Source organism: Trachypithecus francoisi, unplaced genomic scaffold (genome assembly GCF_009764315.1).
Source record: "Trachypithecus francoisi isolate TF-2019V2 unplaced genomic scaffold, Tfra_2.0 Lachesis_group9, whole genome shotgun sequence".
NCBI lineage: Eukaryota > Metazoa > Chordata > Mammalia > Primates > Cercopithecidae > Trachypithecus > Trachypithecus francoisi.
In genome coordinates, this window is record NW_022681474.1 from 5,714,615 (window position 1) to 5,730,985 (window position 16,371).

At 39.7% G+C, this 16,371-nt stretch overlaps 1 protein-coding gene across 2 annotated transcripts in view; it reads left to right on the forward strand.

Moving 5' to 3' along the window:
- USP6NL (USP6 N-terminal like) overlaps positions 1-16,371 on the forward strand; it is a 157,417-nt gene that overhangs the window by 133,745 nt on the left and 7,301 nt on the right. For both annotated transcript variants that reach the window (XM_033210007.1, XM_033210006.1), the window contains one exon: positions 81-233. In XM_033210007.1, the coding sequence (XP_033065898.1) occupies positions 81-233 (153 nt within the window). The remainder of the gene's footprint in view (positions 1-80; positions 234-16,371) is intronic.

Consider the following 16,371-nt stretch of genomic DNA (forward strand, 5'->3'; position numbering starts at 1 on the left):
ACAGTACACCTGAATATAACAGAATATCTTCCCACCTAAAGTATTGACTTGGCATTTTCATTTCTCTTATCCTTTCTTAGAACATCTAATGAAATTGTCCATGGAAGAACTTGTAGAATTTTTTCAGGAGACCCTGGCAAAGGATTTTTTCTTTGAAGATGATTTTGTGATAGAGCAACTTCAGATTTCTATGGCAGAACTAAAGCGGGCAAAGTTAGACCTTCCAGAACCTGGTAAGAATTACCCCAATACTTTATATCTACATTGTAATTAAGATTGGAAGACATGGCACAATTAACATGGGCTGTTTCTTGCCCACAGCATAAGCATTATACTTGTGATGACATAACCTGGATGAGCCTTACCAGCTCAGCTGCTTTGGCTTTTTTCTTATTTTAGGAAAAGGCAAGTAAACATATTAATTATATCTGCCTCTCCTAATTAGATGACTGTACTATTCCTGCTTACATTTAGAAATTTGGTTGGCAAATACTATTGTTCAACAGAAGTAGCCATGGTGCTTTAAACTAGCATAACAATAAGCTTTTTTTGCTTTCTTCATCTCATTTTGTGAAACTATATATAATAGTAAGTAGAGCAAGTAAAAGCCCCATCTTATAGATGAGGAAATGGATACTTAAGTGCCTTAAATATGAAGCCACAGAACCACCAAATAGCATTACTGAGACTGGAGGCCAGTTTTTCTGACTACTAGCCCAGGGCTCTTTGCAGTATGCTGCAGTATAGATAATATATTTTATTCCCTTACTGTAAGACATTTTTCAGCACCTACTAATAGGTTTTCTGCTAGGTACTACTTTGCTGGGGATTTAAGAACTGAAGAGAAAGATGAGAGCAAGCTCTCAGGGTGTGCACTGGAGAGCTAGAATGTATGAGAATGATAACAGAGGGTAAATGGGGCATTACTAGAGCTAGCTGCAGGGTAAATGGGAGAGGGGCAGAGGAAGGGAGGAAGGGGAGTGCAGGAAGGGGAGTGCAGGGAAGAAAATGAAAATGTCAAAAGATCACAGGAGGAGTAACTTTCACAGTTTCGACCAGATAGTACTTGACCATGTATGTCTTGAGAAAAAGTTACTTTTGCTTTTCTTCTTTCTTACCTTTGTTTTAGTGGATGGGTGTAGTAAGAGGCTAGGGAGGTGGAAGGTCATGGGCGAGAGATGAAAAGTAAAGAAAGTCAGTTATGTATGCCTTCAGGTAGAGGTGAATTTGGCGTTTCCCAATCAGTGTGTCAGGTTGGCTATGTCTGTACAGAAGGACAAGGCAGTACTTTCATGGATAAACTATGAAAGTACTTTTGATAAAAACCAAGATGCTTGCTTTTATTTACTTAATTGAGAAGGGTCTAATCAGCGCTGCTCCGAGGTTTGCTCAAGGACATTCAGGTTCCTAGGAAGCATCCCTCACAGCAGTAATGGGGTGTGGGCCTAGGCCTTGTGGAGCCGTTGCCTTTGTTAAGTGAGGTCAGCCCTCTCCTGTTCAGTGTAATGACGTCCGTTTTCTACTATCATTTATTTTTATTTATTTATTTTATTCTATCATTTATTTTTAAATATCTTGCCTCCTAAAAAGAGTTCAAGGCAAATTTTAGTAAAAGTCAAATGTAGAAGAAAAAATATAGAACTATTTAAACATGAGATAATTCAAAACCTGTGTCATGGATTGCGATGGTGGTGACTTAGCATCTAATTAGCAGCCAATATTTATTGGATGTTTACTGTGTGTCACATACCACAGGTGCTGTCTCATTTAATCTCTAAAAATAACTCATAAAAGTGCTCATCTACATTGTGCAGATAGGGAAACCTAGTAGTAGTAGTCTGTAAGATCGTTTTACCAGGAAATGATAGAATGGGGACAGAGAATGGGGCAGGGGAGAAAAGAGGAGGAATAAATAATAGCAGAATCATGCTCTGATCCTACTGGCAGTGAAGGTAGAATGGATAAGGCATCTCTACATTTTGTAGCACGACCATCTGCCTTTCATCGCTTGCTTGTCATTCTCTTTAAATTGTTGTGAACTGTATATGGAACACTAAGATAATTAAATGAACATCATACCAAGAAATTTCCTTGGCACATCTATCCTTTTAAAAACCTACATAAGGCCGGGCACAGTGGCTCACGCCTGTAATCCCAACAGTTTGGAAGGCCGAGGAGGGCGGATCACGAGGTCAGGAGATCGAGACCATCCTGGCTATCACAGTGAAACCCCATCTCAACTAAAAATATAACAAATTAGCCAGGCGTGATGGCGGTGCCTGTAGTCCCAGCTACTTGGGAGGCTGAGGCAGGAGAATGGCGTGAACCCGGGAGGCGGAGCTTGTAGTGAGCTAGATGGCCACTGCACTCCAGCCTGGGCGACACAGCGAGACTCCGACTCAAACAAACAAACAAACAAACAAATAAATAAATAAATACCCTACATGAACATGCCACTTCCTTTTGACTCCTTACATAACTGTGGCAGTGTGAACTCCCCTGAGTCATGTGCGATGACGCCTGTTTTCCTATGCCCACATGAAAACATGGCGCTGTTATGTTTTAAAATGTTTGCTGATTGAATAGAGTCTTCCATTGTTGTTCGTTTGGTAGTTCTTTGAGTATCTTTCTTAGATATCTTTGGGGCATCCTTCTTTCTTTTTCTGTGAACTTCCCTGTTCATCTGTTGCCCATTTTTCTTTTTCTTTTTTTTTTTTTCTGAGACGGAGTCTCGCTCTGTCGCCCAGGCTGGAGTGCAGTGGCCGGATCTCAGCTCACTGCAAGCTCCGCCTCCCGGGTTCCCGCCATTCTCCTGCCTCAGCCTCCCGAGTAGCTGGGACTACAGGCGCCCGCCACCTCGCCCGGCTAGTTTTTGTATTTTTAGTAGAGACGGGGTTTCACCGTGTTAGCCAGGATGGTCTCGATCTCCTGACCTCGTGATCCGCCCGTCTCGGCCTCCCAAAGTGCTGGGATTACAGGCTTGAGCCACCGCGCCCGGCCATGTTGCTCATTTTTCTATTGGTCTGTTCATACAGGCTCTTGTTAAGGAGACTGGCCAGTTTATTATGTGTTGCAGGCATCTTCCATACAGCGTTCCCTATGGCTTCTTGCTTTTGTGTTTTTTGTAAAGAATTTTCCACATGCTGGATGAAGTGTTTTTTCTTAAGCACCCATATTTCTCTTCTAACATTTATTATTTTTAATGCTTATGGGTACAACTTCATTGAGATATAATTGAGTATGATTAAATCTTTAGCTCATCTAGAATTTACTTTTTGTTATGGAGTAAGAACTCAGCTCTGCTTATTTTCCAAACCATTAGTCATGTGGATTAGTGGCATTTATTAAATGACATTTTGGCACTCTATTCTGTTCCACTGCTCTCTGCTTTTCCAATTACACTTTTTAAATATGAGACAGGGTCTCACTCTGTTGCCCAGGCTGAAGTGTAATGGCACAATCATGGCTCACTACAGCCTTGACTTCACCGGCTCAAGTGATCCTCCCACCTGAGTCTCCCCAGGTAGCTGGGACTACAGGCGCATGCCACCACTCCTGGGTAATTTTTGTAGTTTTTGTAGAGACAGGGTTTTGCCGTGTTGCCCAGGTCTCAGACTCCTGGACTCAAGCAATATGCCCACCTCAACCTCCGAAAGTGCTAGGATTACAGGAGTATCCGGCCTCCAGTTACCCTTTGAATATCTGTTAGGGCAGATGTTCCGTCATTATTTTGTATTATTTTGTCAAGTTATAAAAAAGAATCCACTACTATTTTAGTGTTATTCAGATATATTATTTTATTAGTATTGAGATTGCACTGAAATTAAGGATTTTTGAGAGAAAACTGGTATTTTAAAAATTGAGTTTTTCTAAGTAAAAGCTTTTATTTTGCAGTCGAGGTTTGTTTTCTTCATGTGACTGTGAGACATTTCTGGTCTCACATTCCGCCTCCCACTCATGTACCATATAAAACGTGGCTGTCAGCAGGTGGTCACTGGACAACCCCAGGTGTGCTGCAGACCTGCCATTTCCCCACAGGATCAGGTGTGTGGACGTTACCGCTGCCACTGGCGTTGGAGCCTAAGCAGGGGCTCTGCAGAAGAGACCCCAACAGTGAAGGCAGGGGTGCCAAGTCCTACGGGGGATAGTTGTATCTTTTATTGCTATTGCAAGTTGAGGCTTTTCTTCCATTTCTTTCTAACTGGTTTGGAAAACTCTCCGTATCCTTTTAATATTATTTTTGTAGCCAATATATTTGATCAATTATCTTAGATTTTCTAAGATTTAAGATATACAGTCTTATCGTCAACAAATAATCGTTCTTCCTCTTCCTGTTCAGTATTCATGCATCCTATCTCTTTTTTAGGAAATAGCTAGAAAGTATTCAGCTATTACTGTTTTTAAGTTTTCTTGAAAAATCAAAGTGCATGTTCAGTTTTTTTGAATGCCTTTTGAACACAAATGAGTTAATTATTTTTTTACTTTAAAACCTTTTTACATGAATCATTTTGTTAATATACTTTCTAGTGGTGAACCATTCATTGCAATTCTTGGATAAACTTCACTTAGTTGTTACAAGTTATTCCTTTATAATACTGCTGATTTATACTCTCTAATATTTTACTTAACACTTAAAGTGGTTATTCCTGAGATTTCATTGCAGTTAACCAAAATGGCTGTGTGTTGTCAGGTTATGCTGTGCTCATAATTTGGAAGCTTTCCTTCTTTCTCTGTGTTCTGGAACTTTAACATAGTATTAAAATTATTCCTTAACAACTCAAAAATACATTTGTGAAACTATTTCCGTCTAATATAATTGTTTTGGGGGTTAATGTTTTGATTTGTTTTGTCTTCTAAGGTCAATGTGGGTCATTTGATGATTTATGTTTTCCTAGAAAGCTGTTCATTTCTAGTTTCTTAATATATTTATGTAAGGTTTTGCAAAGTATCTTATGGTTCTTTTATCATATATCTGTAACAGTCCTACATTTTCATTTCTCACTTTCTTTGTACCTTCTCCCGCTCTTTGATAAAATTATCCAGGATTGTATCAAGAATCAACTCTTGAATTAGTTAATTCTGATTTTCTTAGTTTATTTCTTCTTTTTTCCATAAAGTCGAATGCTTGGCTGGGTGCGGTGGCTCACACCTGTAATACCAGCACTTTGGAAGTCCGAGGCAGGCAGATCACTTGAGGTTAGGAGCTCGAGACCAGCCTGGCCAACATGATGAAACCCTGTCTCTACTAAAAATACAAAAATTAGTGGGGCGTGGTGGCAGGTGCCTGTAATCCCAGCTACTCGGGAGGCTGAGGCAGAAGGATTGCTTGAACCCAGGAGGCGGAGGTTGCAGTGAGTCAAGATTGCACCACTGTACTCCAGCCTGGGTGACAGAGCAAGATTCCATCTTGAAAAAAAAAAAATAATAATAATAAAAGTCAAATGCTTATTTATTTCATAGTATGGGGGTGGTTTGTGAAAGTGTTGAAAGGCATGACTTTTCTTTTGCTGTATTCATGTCTATGTTTTTTTGACGTGTAGTTTTTTATCATTGTTATAGTCTACAGTGTCTACCATTTAAATTTTTGGTTTTTATTAACTAGATTTGTGTGAGAAGGAGTTTTGTGGGGGTTTTTGTGTGTGGGTTTGGCGTCTTTTAACTTTACTTAGGAAAGCTATCAAAAATACAGAGACATATGATTAAAAAATTACAAATGATTACCCACATGCCACCTCATAGATTTAACTGTTAGCATTTTTGTACCTTTATTTTATCTCTGTGTGTTTTGTAGTTGCTGTTGAAACATTTTTTAAAACTTTTTTATTGTGAAGCTTTTTGAACATATTCAGAAGTAAGGAAATGTATAATGACCTCCTTCCAGGTACCCATTGCCCAGCTTATTGAACAATTTTAAAGTGAAAATAAGGACATCGGGATACTTCACCTCAAATACTTGTCTCTGTAGCCAAGAAACAAGGACCTTCCCCAGCCAGCCACAATGCCATTGCTCCACTAACAAGTGTAACAGTGTGACTACAGTGTGAGTCCTCAGCATGATCTCATGCCAGCTCCATGTGGGAATATTTCCAGTTGTCCCTTAGGCTGCCTTTTAAGCTGTTTTTCTTACCAGCACTTAGTCAGGGCTACATTTTGTATTTGTCTCACGGGCTTAAGTCACTTGTCAGGGAGCAGTACTCCTTTCCTCTTCCCCCCTCTTTAACCCCCCTTTTGTTTTCCTGTGAATGACACTGACCTGCTGAAGAGCGTAGTCCCGCTCTTCCGTGGAATGTCCCACACTCAGTAGTTGTCTGGTTTTTCTTTCCTGGTGTACTAGAAGCTAGATGTAGCAGTTTAATAAGATTTAGATTAGACAGGAGTCCCACAGTGACTACTGTTTTCTTAATATTGGAGATGCTGAGTTTGGTGATGATAATCATATCTTTTTGATTTAAAATAAAAGTTATTTTAACTAAAAAAAAATCTTTTCAATTAGCAGGTAATCTGTGGATGATGTCTTGACACTGTATGGAGGTGTCCAGTTTCCCTTTAACACTCTCCCTCATGCTTTTTAGCTTCCGTTGATAATCCTTGCCTATATCAAATTTCTTCAGAGGTTGCAAAATAGTGATTTTCAAATTCAGTGATTTCTTTCTTTTTTTTTTTTTTTTTTGAGACAGAGTTTTGCTCTTGTTGCCCAGGCTGGAGTGCTGTGGCGCGATCTCGGCTCACTGCACGCTCTGCCTCCCAGGTTCAAGCAATTCTTCTGCCTCAGCCTCCCAAATAGCTGGGATTACAGGCATGTGCCACCACTTCTGGCTAATTTTGTATTTTTTTTTAAGTAGAGATGGGATTTCTCTGTGTTGGTCAGGCTGGTCTCAAACTCCTGACCTCGGGTGATCCCAAAGTGCTAGGACTACAGGCGTCAGCAACCGCGCCCAGCCTCTTTTACATTTTTTTTTTTTTGGGCAAACTTTCTTCTGTAACAAAGAGCTTTTCCTCCCTTGTCAAGAGAGTTACCTTAAATGTAACTCTTTGGTTACCTTAAAATATAGTTACTACTGAAAAGGCGGAATAAATGCGTACTGTTTTTCTGTTCACTGGTTTTCCCCTATGCTGTCTTCTATTCAGATGAAGCCATTTGGCAGCACTTTCGTCGATTAACGAAAGTCGTTCTGGTTAGAAAGCCTGTTTTAATCCACTGTGTCTGCCAGTTTAGCCAGATTTATAGTTTATGACCTAGATAGAAGAATCAAAGAAGATTTTTCTCAGAATAGTTAACAGAGCCATTTTAGTCTTAGTAAATGGCCAGAGCCTTTGGGGTACTTCAGTGCTTACGGGAGAACATCCACACTCCTTAGTGTGACACACTTTCTCTCCTGTCTGTGGCTTCTACACTTCACATCCCGCCTCCCCGGCCACTTTTGAGTCACCTAATAGTAATGATAACAGCAAACTCTGAGTCTTCTATGATCGACTTTTGCTAAATGCTTTGTATTCACATATTAACTTATTATTTTCCAGCAGCCCTTTGCAGGAGGCATTTGTTGATGCAAGTTTTTAAAAAAAATCCTTAACTCAAGGACAAATTTTCTATGCACATGATTATTTAGGTTTTAAAAATTAGTATTTATTAAAGTTACAAATTAAGAAATGTTTTTCTTCCTTATATTAATTCAGTTTACAGAAGTTAGTATAGTATTTTTAAATCTGGCAAATTTTAACATTCTCGTCTAATGGAACTTTAGTTAATGTTTGGTTTCACTTATAAACTCCTACAAACGTTTTTAATTCCCTTTATAAATGTAATATATCCAGTTTCCTTTAAATGTATCAAATTTCAATTTAAAAATAAAATGTTTCCTAGTTCTAAAAAACGTACAAATCTAATTAATTCAGCCTTAAGAATATGCTGAACCTTAAGTCTCTTAATTGTTTCAATATACTGTTTATAAGTTTAAATAATCAAAAGTTCAAATCAGTGACTCATTTGCATATTTTAAAATTGGCATAAGAAGGCCAACTTGGCCAGATTCTCTGAAATATAAATATGTGAAACACAGAAAATTCTAAATGCAAACAGATTCCTTAATGCAAAAAACTACAGAATTAATCACGTTTGATTCTGTTAAGCTTTGGCATTTATTTCTAGATTTTCAGGAATGAAGACTTTTTTCCCAGGTAAATTTGGGGTGTGCTTTCTCAGTCAGCTGAATCATGAGCCGGAACTGTGAGTGAGTTCCATCGGGCAGCACCGCCTTCATTATCTCAACAGTGGTGTCCACGAGATGACTTTGTCACATAGTCCGGATTCCTAAGACCCTGTTCGTCCACCACCTCATTCTTCCTTCTCCTCATGGTCTGCCCCTTTCCACCCAGAAGATCTTGACTTTTTACTTTTAGAGATCTTTGAACCTGATGGAATCCTCTATTCTTTTCATTTGTTCCTGCTTTAGTAGGTCAATCATTTGTAATTAACTGGTATTTATTTTAATTTTGAATAGTTTTCATGGGGAGTTTGCCATCAGTATTATTATTAGTAGCTTACTGATGAGGAAACTTGGGCTTCAGGGTACCTGCCCGAGGTCAGACAGTTGGGAATGAGAGTTCTGTCAGCTGACTCCAGAGCTGTGCATTACACCCACCTGGCCCCTCGCATTGCCGCTCACCACTCTAACAAGCCTGCTCTTTCACTTTGCATTGGAATACTTTGCATTTTTTGCAATACTCTGCATAATTTTTTGCAATACTTTGCATAATTTGCAATACTTTGCATTGGAATACTTTGCACTTTGCATTGGAATACGCTCCTCCTCCAAGAGTGCCCCGACCATTCCTCAAATGCCTCTGTCCTCATCCATTCTGCCGAATGTCACCACTTGGTTTAAGCATCGCCTGAAGCCTTCTCAGCGGGTCCCCAGCCTCCCCAAACCCACAGAAGTTGATCACCTGCACCTGTTTTGTGCCTGGCCCATCCACTACACATGCTTTTGTCCTCACACTTTCAGTGCCTCTGTCAGACGTGTCTCTGTTAGACAGAAAGTTCCCTGGGACAGTGACCGGCTCCTGCCTCACCAGCACCTAATAACACTGTGTGGCTGTAGCTGTGGCTGTATTAGGTACTTCTATTGAATAAATGAAATCCTAATGTATGTTTTAGGTAATAAACTGTCTACAAAAGGTTAGCATGAGGCAGTTTTTTGGGCGTAGGAAACCATTCTCTAGCTTGACTGCATGCACATAGAAGCGAAGCAGTTTTATTGGATGCCAGTTTAGAAATTGCCCCACTTTTTGAGGATTGGAGTGGGTTTTCACTTTTATTTTTTCATATAATGTAAAATGATACTACACTTAAACGTTTTTCATGTGTGTAAAAATTGAAACTCTAGGAAACAAAGCGTAGGGTTTTAAAGTTACTTAACAGAGACCTCTTGCATTTGTGTGGCATTAAATAGGTGTATAGTGAGAGATGTGTGTTTACATAATAGGCTCTTTTTCCTTTACCTTTCAAGTTTAATCTGCTGGGAAAAAAAAGTCAAGCCTAGGAACCTAACTATAAAAATTTTTTGAACTTAAAAAAAAATTACAGCCATAATTTAGAAAGCAAATTCTGTTTCTTTTCATCACGTTATTGAAAGCTACAAGTGTTTGAATTGTATATTTTGGATAATATTACATTAAACAGAAATAATGTCATTTGATTTTTCCGGTAATTGGACTTACTGTTTGATCTGAAAGGGGATAACTCTTTCCTAGAATAACAGAATTATTTTCCTGAGAGTGACCCCCCACCGATTCTTCCCGAAAACTGTTAGAACAGTCAGAGTATGTGTATTCTGCTACTGAAAGCGTAAAGGTAGAATGCTGGTCACGGAGCAAGCACTTAAAGCGCTTTGCTGCAATGATGCGCCGGTTGTTGGGTGTGAAAACCTGCTAACGCCTCTTGATGGGCGAGGCTTGTAGTTGAGTGTGGCGTCCACTGGGGGGTGACAGAGACCAGTGTAATAATCAAGCAGGGACAAGCCTGAAGGGCCTGAGAGGGACTCTCCCTTTTTAGGGACTATTAGAATATTCTTTTGTTGGCTTCTTTAAAAAAAAAAAATGTTACTTAAGAAAATAATAAACATTTTTGCCTTTTTCTAAAAAGTGTCAAGTTACATTCCTTTTTGTTGGAGCAGATTATTCTAATTGTTAGCACTGCCATAAAAATACCACTTAGGCAAACACCAGTGAGAAATATCAATAACGCAGTATTTTCACAAAAGTATTCCCTACTGTATCTGTTAGGAGTTGTGGTGCCTCCTTACTTTTTAAGGAGTAGGGCAGTAAGTCTTTATTCCAATTCCTGTGTGTTTTTTTGTTTGTTTTTTGTGACGGAGTCTCGCTCTGTCGCCCAGGCTGGAGTGCAGTGGCGCGATCTCGGCTCACTGCAAGCTCTGCCTCCCGGGTTCACGCCATTCTCCTGCCTCAGCCTCCCAAGTAGCTGGACTACAGGTGCCTGCCACCACGCCCGGCTGATTTTTGTATTTTTAGTAGAGACGGGGTTTCACCATATTAGCCAGGATGGTCTCGATCTCCTGACCTTGTAATCCACCCGCCTTGGCCTCCCAAAGTGCTGGGATTACAGGCATGAGCCACCACGCCTGGCCTCCAATTCCTGTGTTTTTAGGGAGAAGAAAGGAGAAATAAAATTTTAGGCACGAGGCTGTACTGGAGTGAGCAAAAACATGATTCTGTCTATTGAAAAGAAGCCCAGAATGCAAGCATGGATAATAAATATGAACGCTTGTTGCCTATATATAGCTTTCTGTTTTGACATCAATTATGCTTGAATCTTTTAGTTACAGTTAGTTGCTTAGGGGTGAAAGGAGTTATTTAAACCAAACAACGACAAGTAAAGCAGTGTTTGTGTGGTGGGGCTAGGGGTGGTAGTTCAAGCAGGCTGAGATAGCTCTGAAAATAGATCACACCAAAATGTAGGATGCTTTATTTGGACGTACTTCTGTGAAGAAGAGTAGAGAATACTAATTGGCATATAAAAATGTTACTGGTGATGGCATTCGTCCTTCTTACAGGGTCTACATGATGTGTTTTCAGTTCAGTGGAGGTTGAATAATTAATCGCTAGAAAGGAACCACCTCTGTAATGAAGTCAAGGAGATTTTCCTCTTCATCATGGTAGAGGTCAGATCCTGGCATGGCGTCCTTGGGTTCCGTATCGCTGGTGGAGCTGAGGCCTATGTCCCTACAGAGGTTGTGAAAAGCCAGTGAGTCCCCGTAGGCCTTCCATGAAGTTTCCTGTGGCTGCCTCCATCCTCCACCTTCTCCATCCTCACACCCTCTGCACTCCTGGCTGCTTCTCTGGTCCTCTCCATTACTCGCTTTCTGTGACCTCCCCGCCACCTCTTCCTTCTTCCCCACCTCTCCTTTGCTGTCTCCGCCCCTTCTCGCTTCTCCTCCTCACAAGAGGCACAGTGTTACCACCTCTGCAGTGCTGCCCCAGGGGCCTGAGGGCCTCCCTTGAAATGTAAGCTGTATATACACTGCTCATTGTGGAATTTCTGAGACTATTACACTATTCAGAGGTTAGGCAGCTGTGGGAGAAATGTGTAGATGGCATAATTGCAGCGTTAGCATTAGCAAATGTTCATGGGAGATGGACACTGGTACAGGTATCATGAGCGTGCACGGGCTACACTTGTTAGTATTGAGCCTGCTCCCTGGCCATGGATCACTTTAGAAAGCAGGAGTGAGCTGGCACTGCGTAAAGTGAAGCAAACCCCAGCCCCGTAGTCTGGTCCAGGCACCTGGGAATACCCTTCACCCACTGTGTGGGGCCTCCAGCCTCACTTGCTTTATTGTCTTTAAAATGTGGAGGAATGGGATTTTCAGCACCTGTATTTGAAAGGCTTTCTTGTATCCTTGTCTACTGCCTTTTGCATCCTTATTGAGAATCTCGGCAGAGCAAAGAGGCCATAATCTCTAAATGTTTTTATACAGTCGAGGTATTTGCCATATTCCTCTTAAACAGTAGTTCCTAAAGAGAGGTTATCATTTAGGAATTGATTAGAGGCAGTGTTATTTTGTCTGTACTGGATTTGTTTTTCCCCAAACCCTGCTACATCTAGTTTCTCAGCCATGTGGATCTTGGATATTTATAACCCTCAGGTTTCTGCCTGTGTATATGGACAGTGTGTCATTACTCTAACTCATGAATATTTGAATGAACGAACATTTGTCAACACCTTCCTTGTGATTGTATTATGATTTTAGATATTATGGGAAGGAATACAAAAGCAGTAAGATTATAGTCTACTGGGGGAGGGAAAATATGTTAGGGACTACCATGAAAGAACTTTAAGATGCTACTTTTTGGACATTTCAGAGCAGTCACAGATTTTTTTCCCAGTGTGCATTTTGGCCTCTTGCCCATTCAGTAAATGGAGCGTGTTAAACTTTTCCTTTAATTCTAATATGATGCATAGATGTATGATATATAGACTATTAGGCACTCTTCCTTAGACAGGGACATTTCTGTGTTGACTGGAATATAAAGTAGAATTAATTATAAGGTAAATATTTTTCTTACTCCTTATATTAAACAATAAAATCTCCTACGTATGTAAGGCACATACCTTTGCATTTTGTTTTGTGCCTGAAGTTACCACTTCAGTCTTTCCATTACTTCTCAGTTGGTTTCTTATTTCTCCTAAGAAACACATGCCTTATATTGGTAATTCTACATTTTACTATGTGTCCAGCTCAGTCTTTACTGATATGTGCCTCCTATGTGTCTAAAGGATTCCAGAATGAAAATCTGTGAATATCACAACATAGGAGTAGACCATGCCATGGCAACATTTTCCTCAAAGGTATTCAGCTTTTTTTCCCACACCTCCTCCCTTCCACTCCCACTCTACAGTTTGTTGTCTCCTGCACCACACTGGTATTTTATGAAACCGTCTTGCTGCTGTCCTTGACCTCTCTTCCCTACCCTGTCCTTGTAACACCAGCAAGGGACTTTCTGTATTTAAATGAGAACTAGGGGAAGGATAGGACCACTCCTCTGAGCAAGGGATGTAGGCACGAATCCGGTAATGTTTCACTTCCATGTTTTCAGTAAAAAAGAGGTTTTAGAATGAGAACATTTGAATAAGTATTGATAGGACGAACTTGAAGCCAAGTGAGGCCAAGCTGTGACTAAGAGATCCTGGAACATACCATTCGACTGAGCGAACTGTGATTGATAGTCATCTGGGAAAAACTGTGGAGCCAAACAAGTGCTTGAAGGACAGCGATAAGAAACATGTAGTTCCACTTTTTACAGAGGATAAAAGTTGAATAATGTAAATCACAGACAAGTAAACATGATGTCTGTCTGAGGCAAGAATCAATAAATGGATTAATTAAAAATGGAGTTTTGAGAACTCAGAAAGCAAAGAAGGTGATCACTAATCTGACTCCATCAAGCAATGCCATACGTGATTAATCTGACTTTGTTTTTGGTAAGATTGCTCACTTAATGAATTGGAAGAATGCCATCAACCTAGTATACATAGGTAAAAGTAAAGTGTTTGGCAAAGTCTTAAAATACTTTTTTGGATAAGCTAAAAATATTTCTTACAAGTCATACAGCAAAACTGCAGATTAATATCATCCTACCTGTAGAACAGTATTCTGTGCTTTTAAACTTTATACTTCTCTGTTACTCAGATTAACACTCAGCAGAAAAAATATGTAGTACTTAAGGAAAAATAATAATTCAGTCTAAGAGCATTTAAAAACTGTATTAACCCCACTAGTGTTTATTTTTTTTAGTCATTTTTGTAGACATATATATTGATTTATGTCTGTATGTCATTCATAGTAAATGAGATTATACTACACATATTGTTTATAACTTTCTTTTAACTAATGTTAAAAATACATTAATATGGCAGTAGACTGCTACAAGTTTATATTCTATACCTTATTTCACCATATTTTTGTTTCATAATTGTTACTGAATTTCACAAATCCTCTATGTTGAGGATATAACTTTTCTAAAAGAATGCAGTTTTGAACATCCTTATAGCACACATTTTGCATATCCCTTAATTATCTTAGGATAAATTCTCAGAGGTGGAATTCCTAGATCAAAAATACTCAGTATGTCAAATTGAAGAATTTGTTTCTCCAAGCCCACAGTAGTGAGATATACCAATTTAGAAGTATTTTAATTTGCATTTTTCTGATTACTTGTGATATATTTACCTGCTCTTTTCTTCTTTGAGTTTCCTTTTCATATTCTTTATTTAATTTTCTATATAGGGCATCCTCCATTTCCTTTGAGAGTTCTTTACCTTTTAGAGAAGTTAGGGTGCTCCATTTTTGTTCTTACTCTGAGTGTTCAGTACTTGTTACCAGTCACTTGGATGAAAGCATTGGTAGCATGGTGTTCAGATTTGTGGATGGCATCACATGGGGAGGTATAATTAATGTAAAATTCCAGGGAGATCCCAGATTGAAATGATGAGTCTAAATAAGATAAACTGAGATAGGAATCAATATAAAGCACTTTGAACCTGTCTAAAAACAGCTACCCTCATGAGGTGCATAATGAACTTCAGTCAACAGTGGACTACATACAGGATGCTGGCCCTATGAGACGAAAATACCATATTTTCACTGTCCTGTTTCTATCTTTAGATACACAAATACCTACCATTATGTTCCAGTGACCCTGCAGTATTGAGTACAGTAACATGCTATATGTGTTTGTAGCTGAGGAGGAGTACTAGGCTGTATCATAGAGCCTCGGTGTGCAGTAGGTTGTGCCATCTAGGTTTGTATAAATGCACTCTTGTTGCAGGAAGTCAGGGACCTCGAACGGAGGGACCGACTGGAGCCACGGCAGAGGAACATAAATTGTGAAGATTTCATGGACATTTATCAGTTCCCAAATAATACTTTTATAATTTCTTAGGCCTGTCTTACTTCAATGTCTTAATCCTGTTATCTTTGTAAGCTGAGGATGTATGTCACCTCAGGACCACTGTGATAATTGTGTTAACTGTACAAATTGATTGTAAAACACGTGTGTTTGAACAATATGAAATCAGTGCACCTTAAAAAAGAACAGAATAACAGCGATTTTTAGGGAACAAGGGAAGACAACCATAAGGTCTGACTGCCTGTGGGGTGGGCAAAAAGAACCGTATTTTTCTTCTTGCAGAGAGCCTATAAACAGATGTGCAAGTAGGGAAGATACCACTAAATTCTTTTCCTAGCAAGGAATGTTAGTATTAATACTCTGGGAAAGGAATTCATTCCTAGGGGGAGGTCTATAAACGGCCGCTCTGGGAATGTCTGTCCTATATGGTTGAGATAAGGACTGAGATACGCCCTGGTCTCCTGCAGTACCCTCAGGCTTACTAGGATTGGGAAACTCCATCCTGGTAAATTTTTGGTCAGACCAGTTCTCTGCTCTCGAACTCTGTTTTCTGTTAAGATGTTTATCAAGACAGTATGTGCACTGCTGAACATAGACCCTTATCAGAAGTTCTGCCTTTTGCCCTTTGTCCTATTTCCTCAGAAGCATGTGATCTTTGTTCTGCTTTTTGCCCTTTGAAGCATGTGATCTTTGTGACCTACTCCCTGTTTGTACATCCCCTCCTCTTTTGAAATCCTTAATAAAAACCTGCTGGTTTTGAGGCTCAGGTGGGCATCACGGTCCTACCAATATGTGATGTCACCCCCGGTGACCCAGCTGTAAAATTCCTCTCTTTGTACTCTTTCTCTTTATTTCTCAGCCAGCTGACACGTATGGAAACTAGAAAGAACCTACATTGAAATACTGGGGGCGGGTTCCCCCGCTGCACTCTGATGTTCACATGATGATGAAATTGCCTGACAACTGATTTCTCAGAACATATGCCTGTCATTAAGTGATGCATGACTGTATAGAATAATAGCAGCTACCAGTTCCTAAGCATCTTCTATATGTCAGGAAATATGCTAGAGTTTTCTTTATATAGTGAGAATTCTGAGACTCCCAAGTTCATACAGCTTATTGTGACAGATTCAGATTCAGGTCACTTGTTCCTGTTGGCCCTGCTGTTTCCACTGTGCCTTGGAGACATACAGCTTAACATTTGGGAAACGTTATCTCTAAAGGAAGGGTAGTACAGTGTGACTGCCAGACAGCTCTACACTTTCCACTACAGTGTTCAGGATAAGGGAAGTAATAAGCCATCTTAGTTAGTTCAAACCTAGAATATGGCTTAAATTCTGGGTTACCACACTTAAAAGGGGTACTATTGTACTTGATCATCATCAATAAATAGCAATAGCTGAGTGTCTAGGGAAAAAACTTTGGAAGTCAAACCCACGTTAA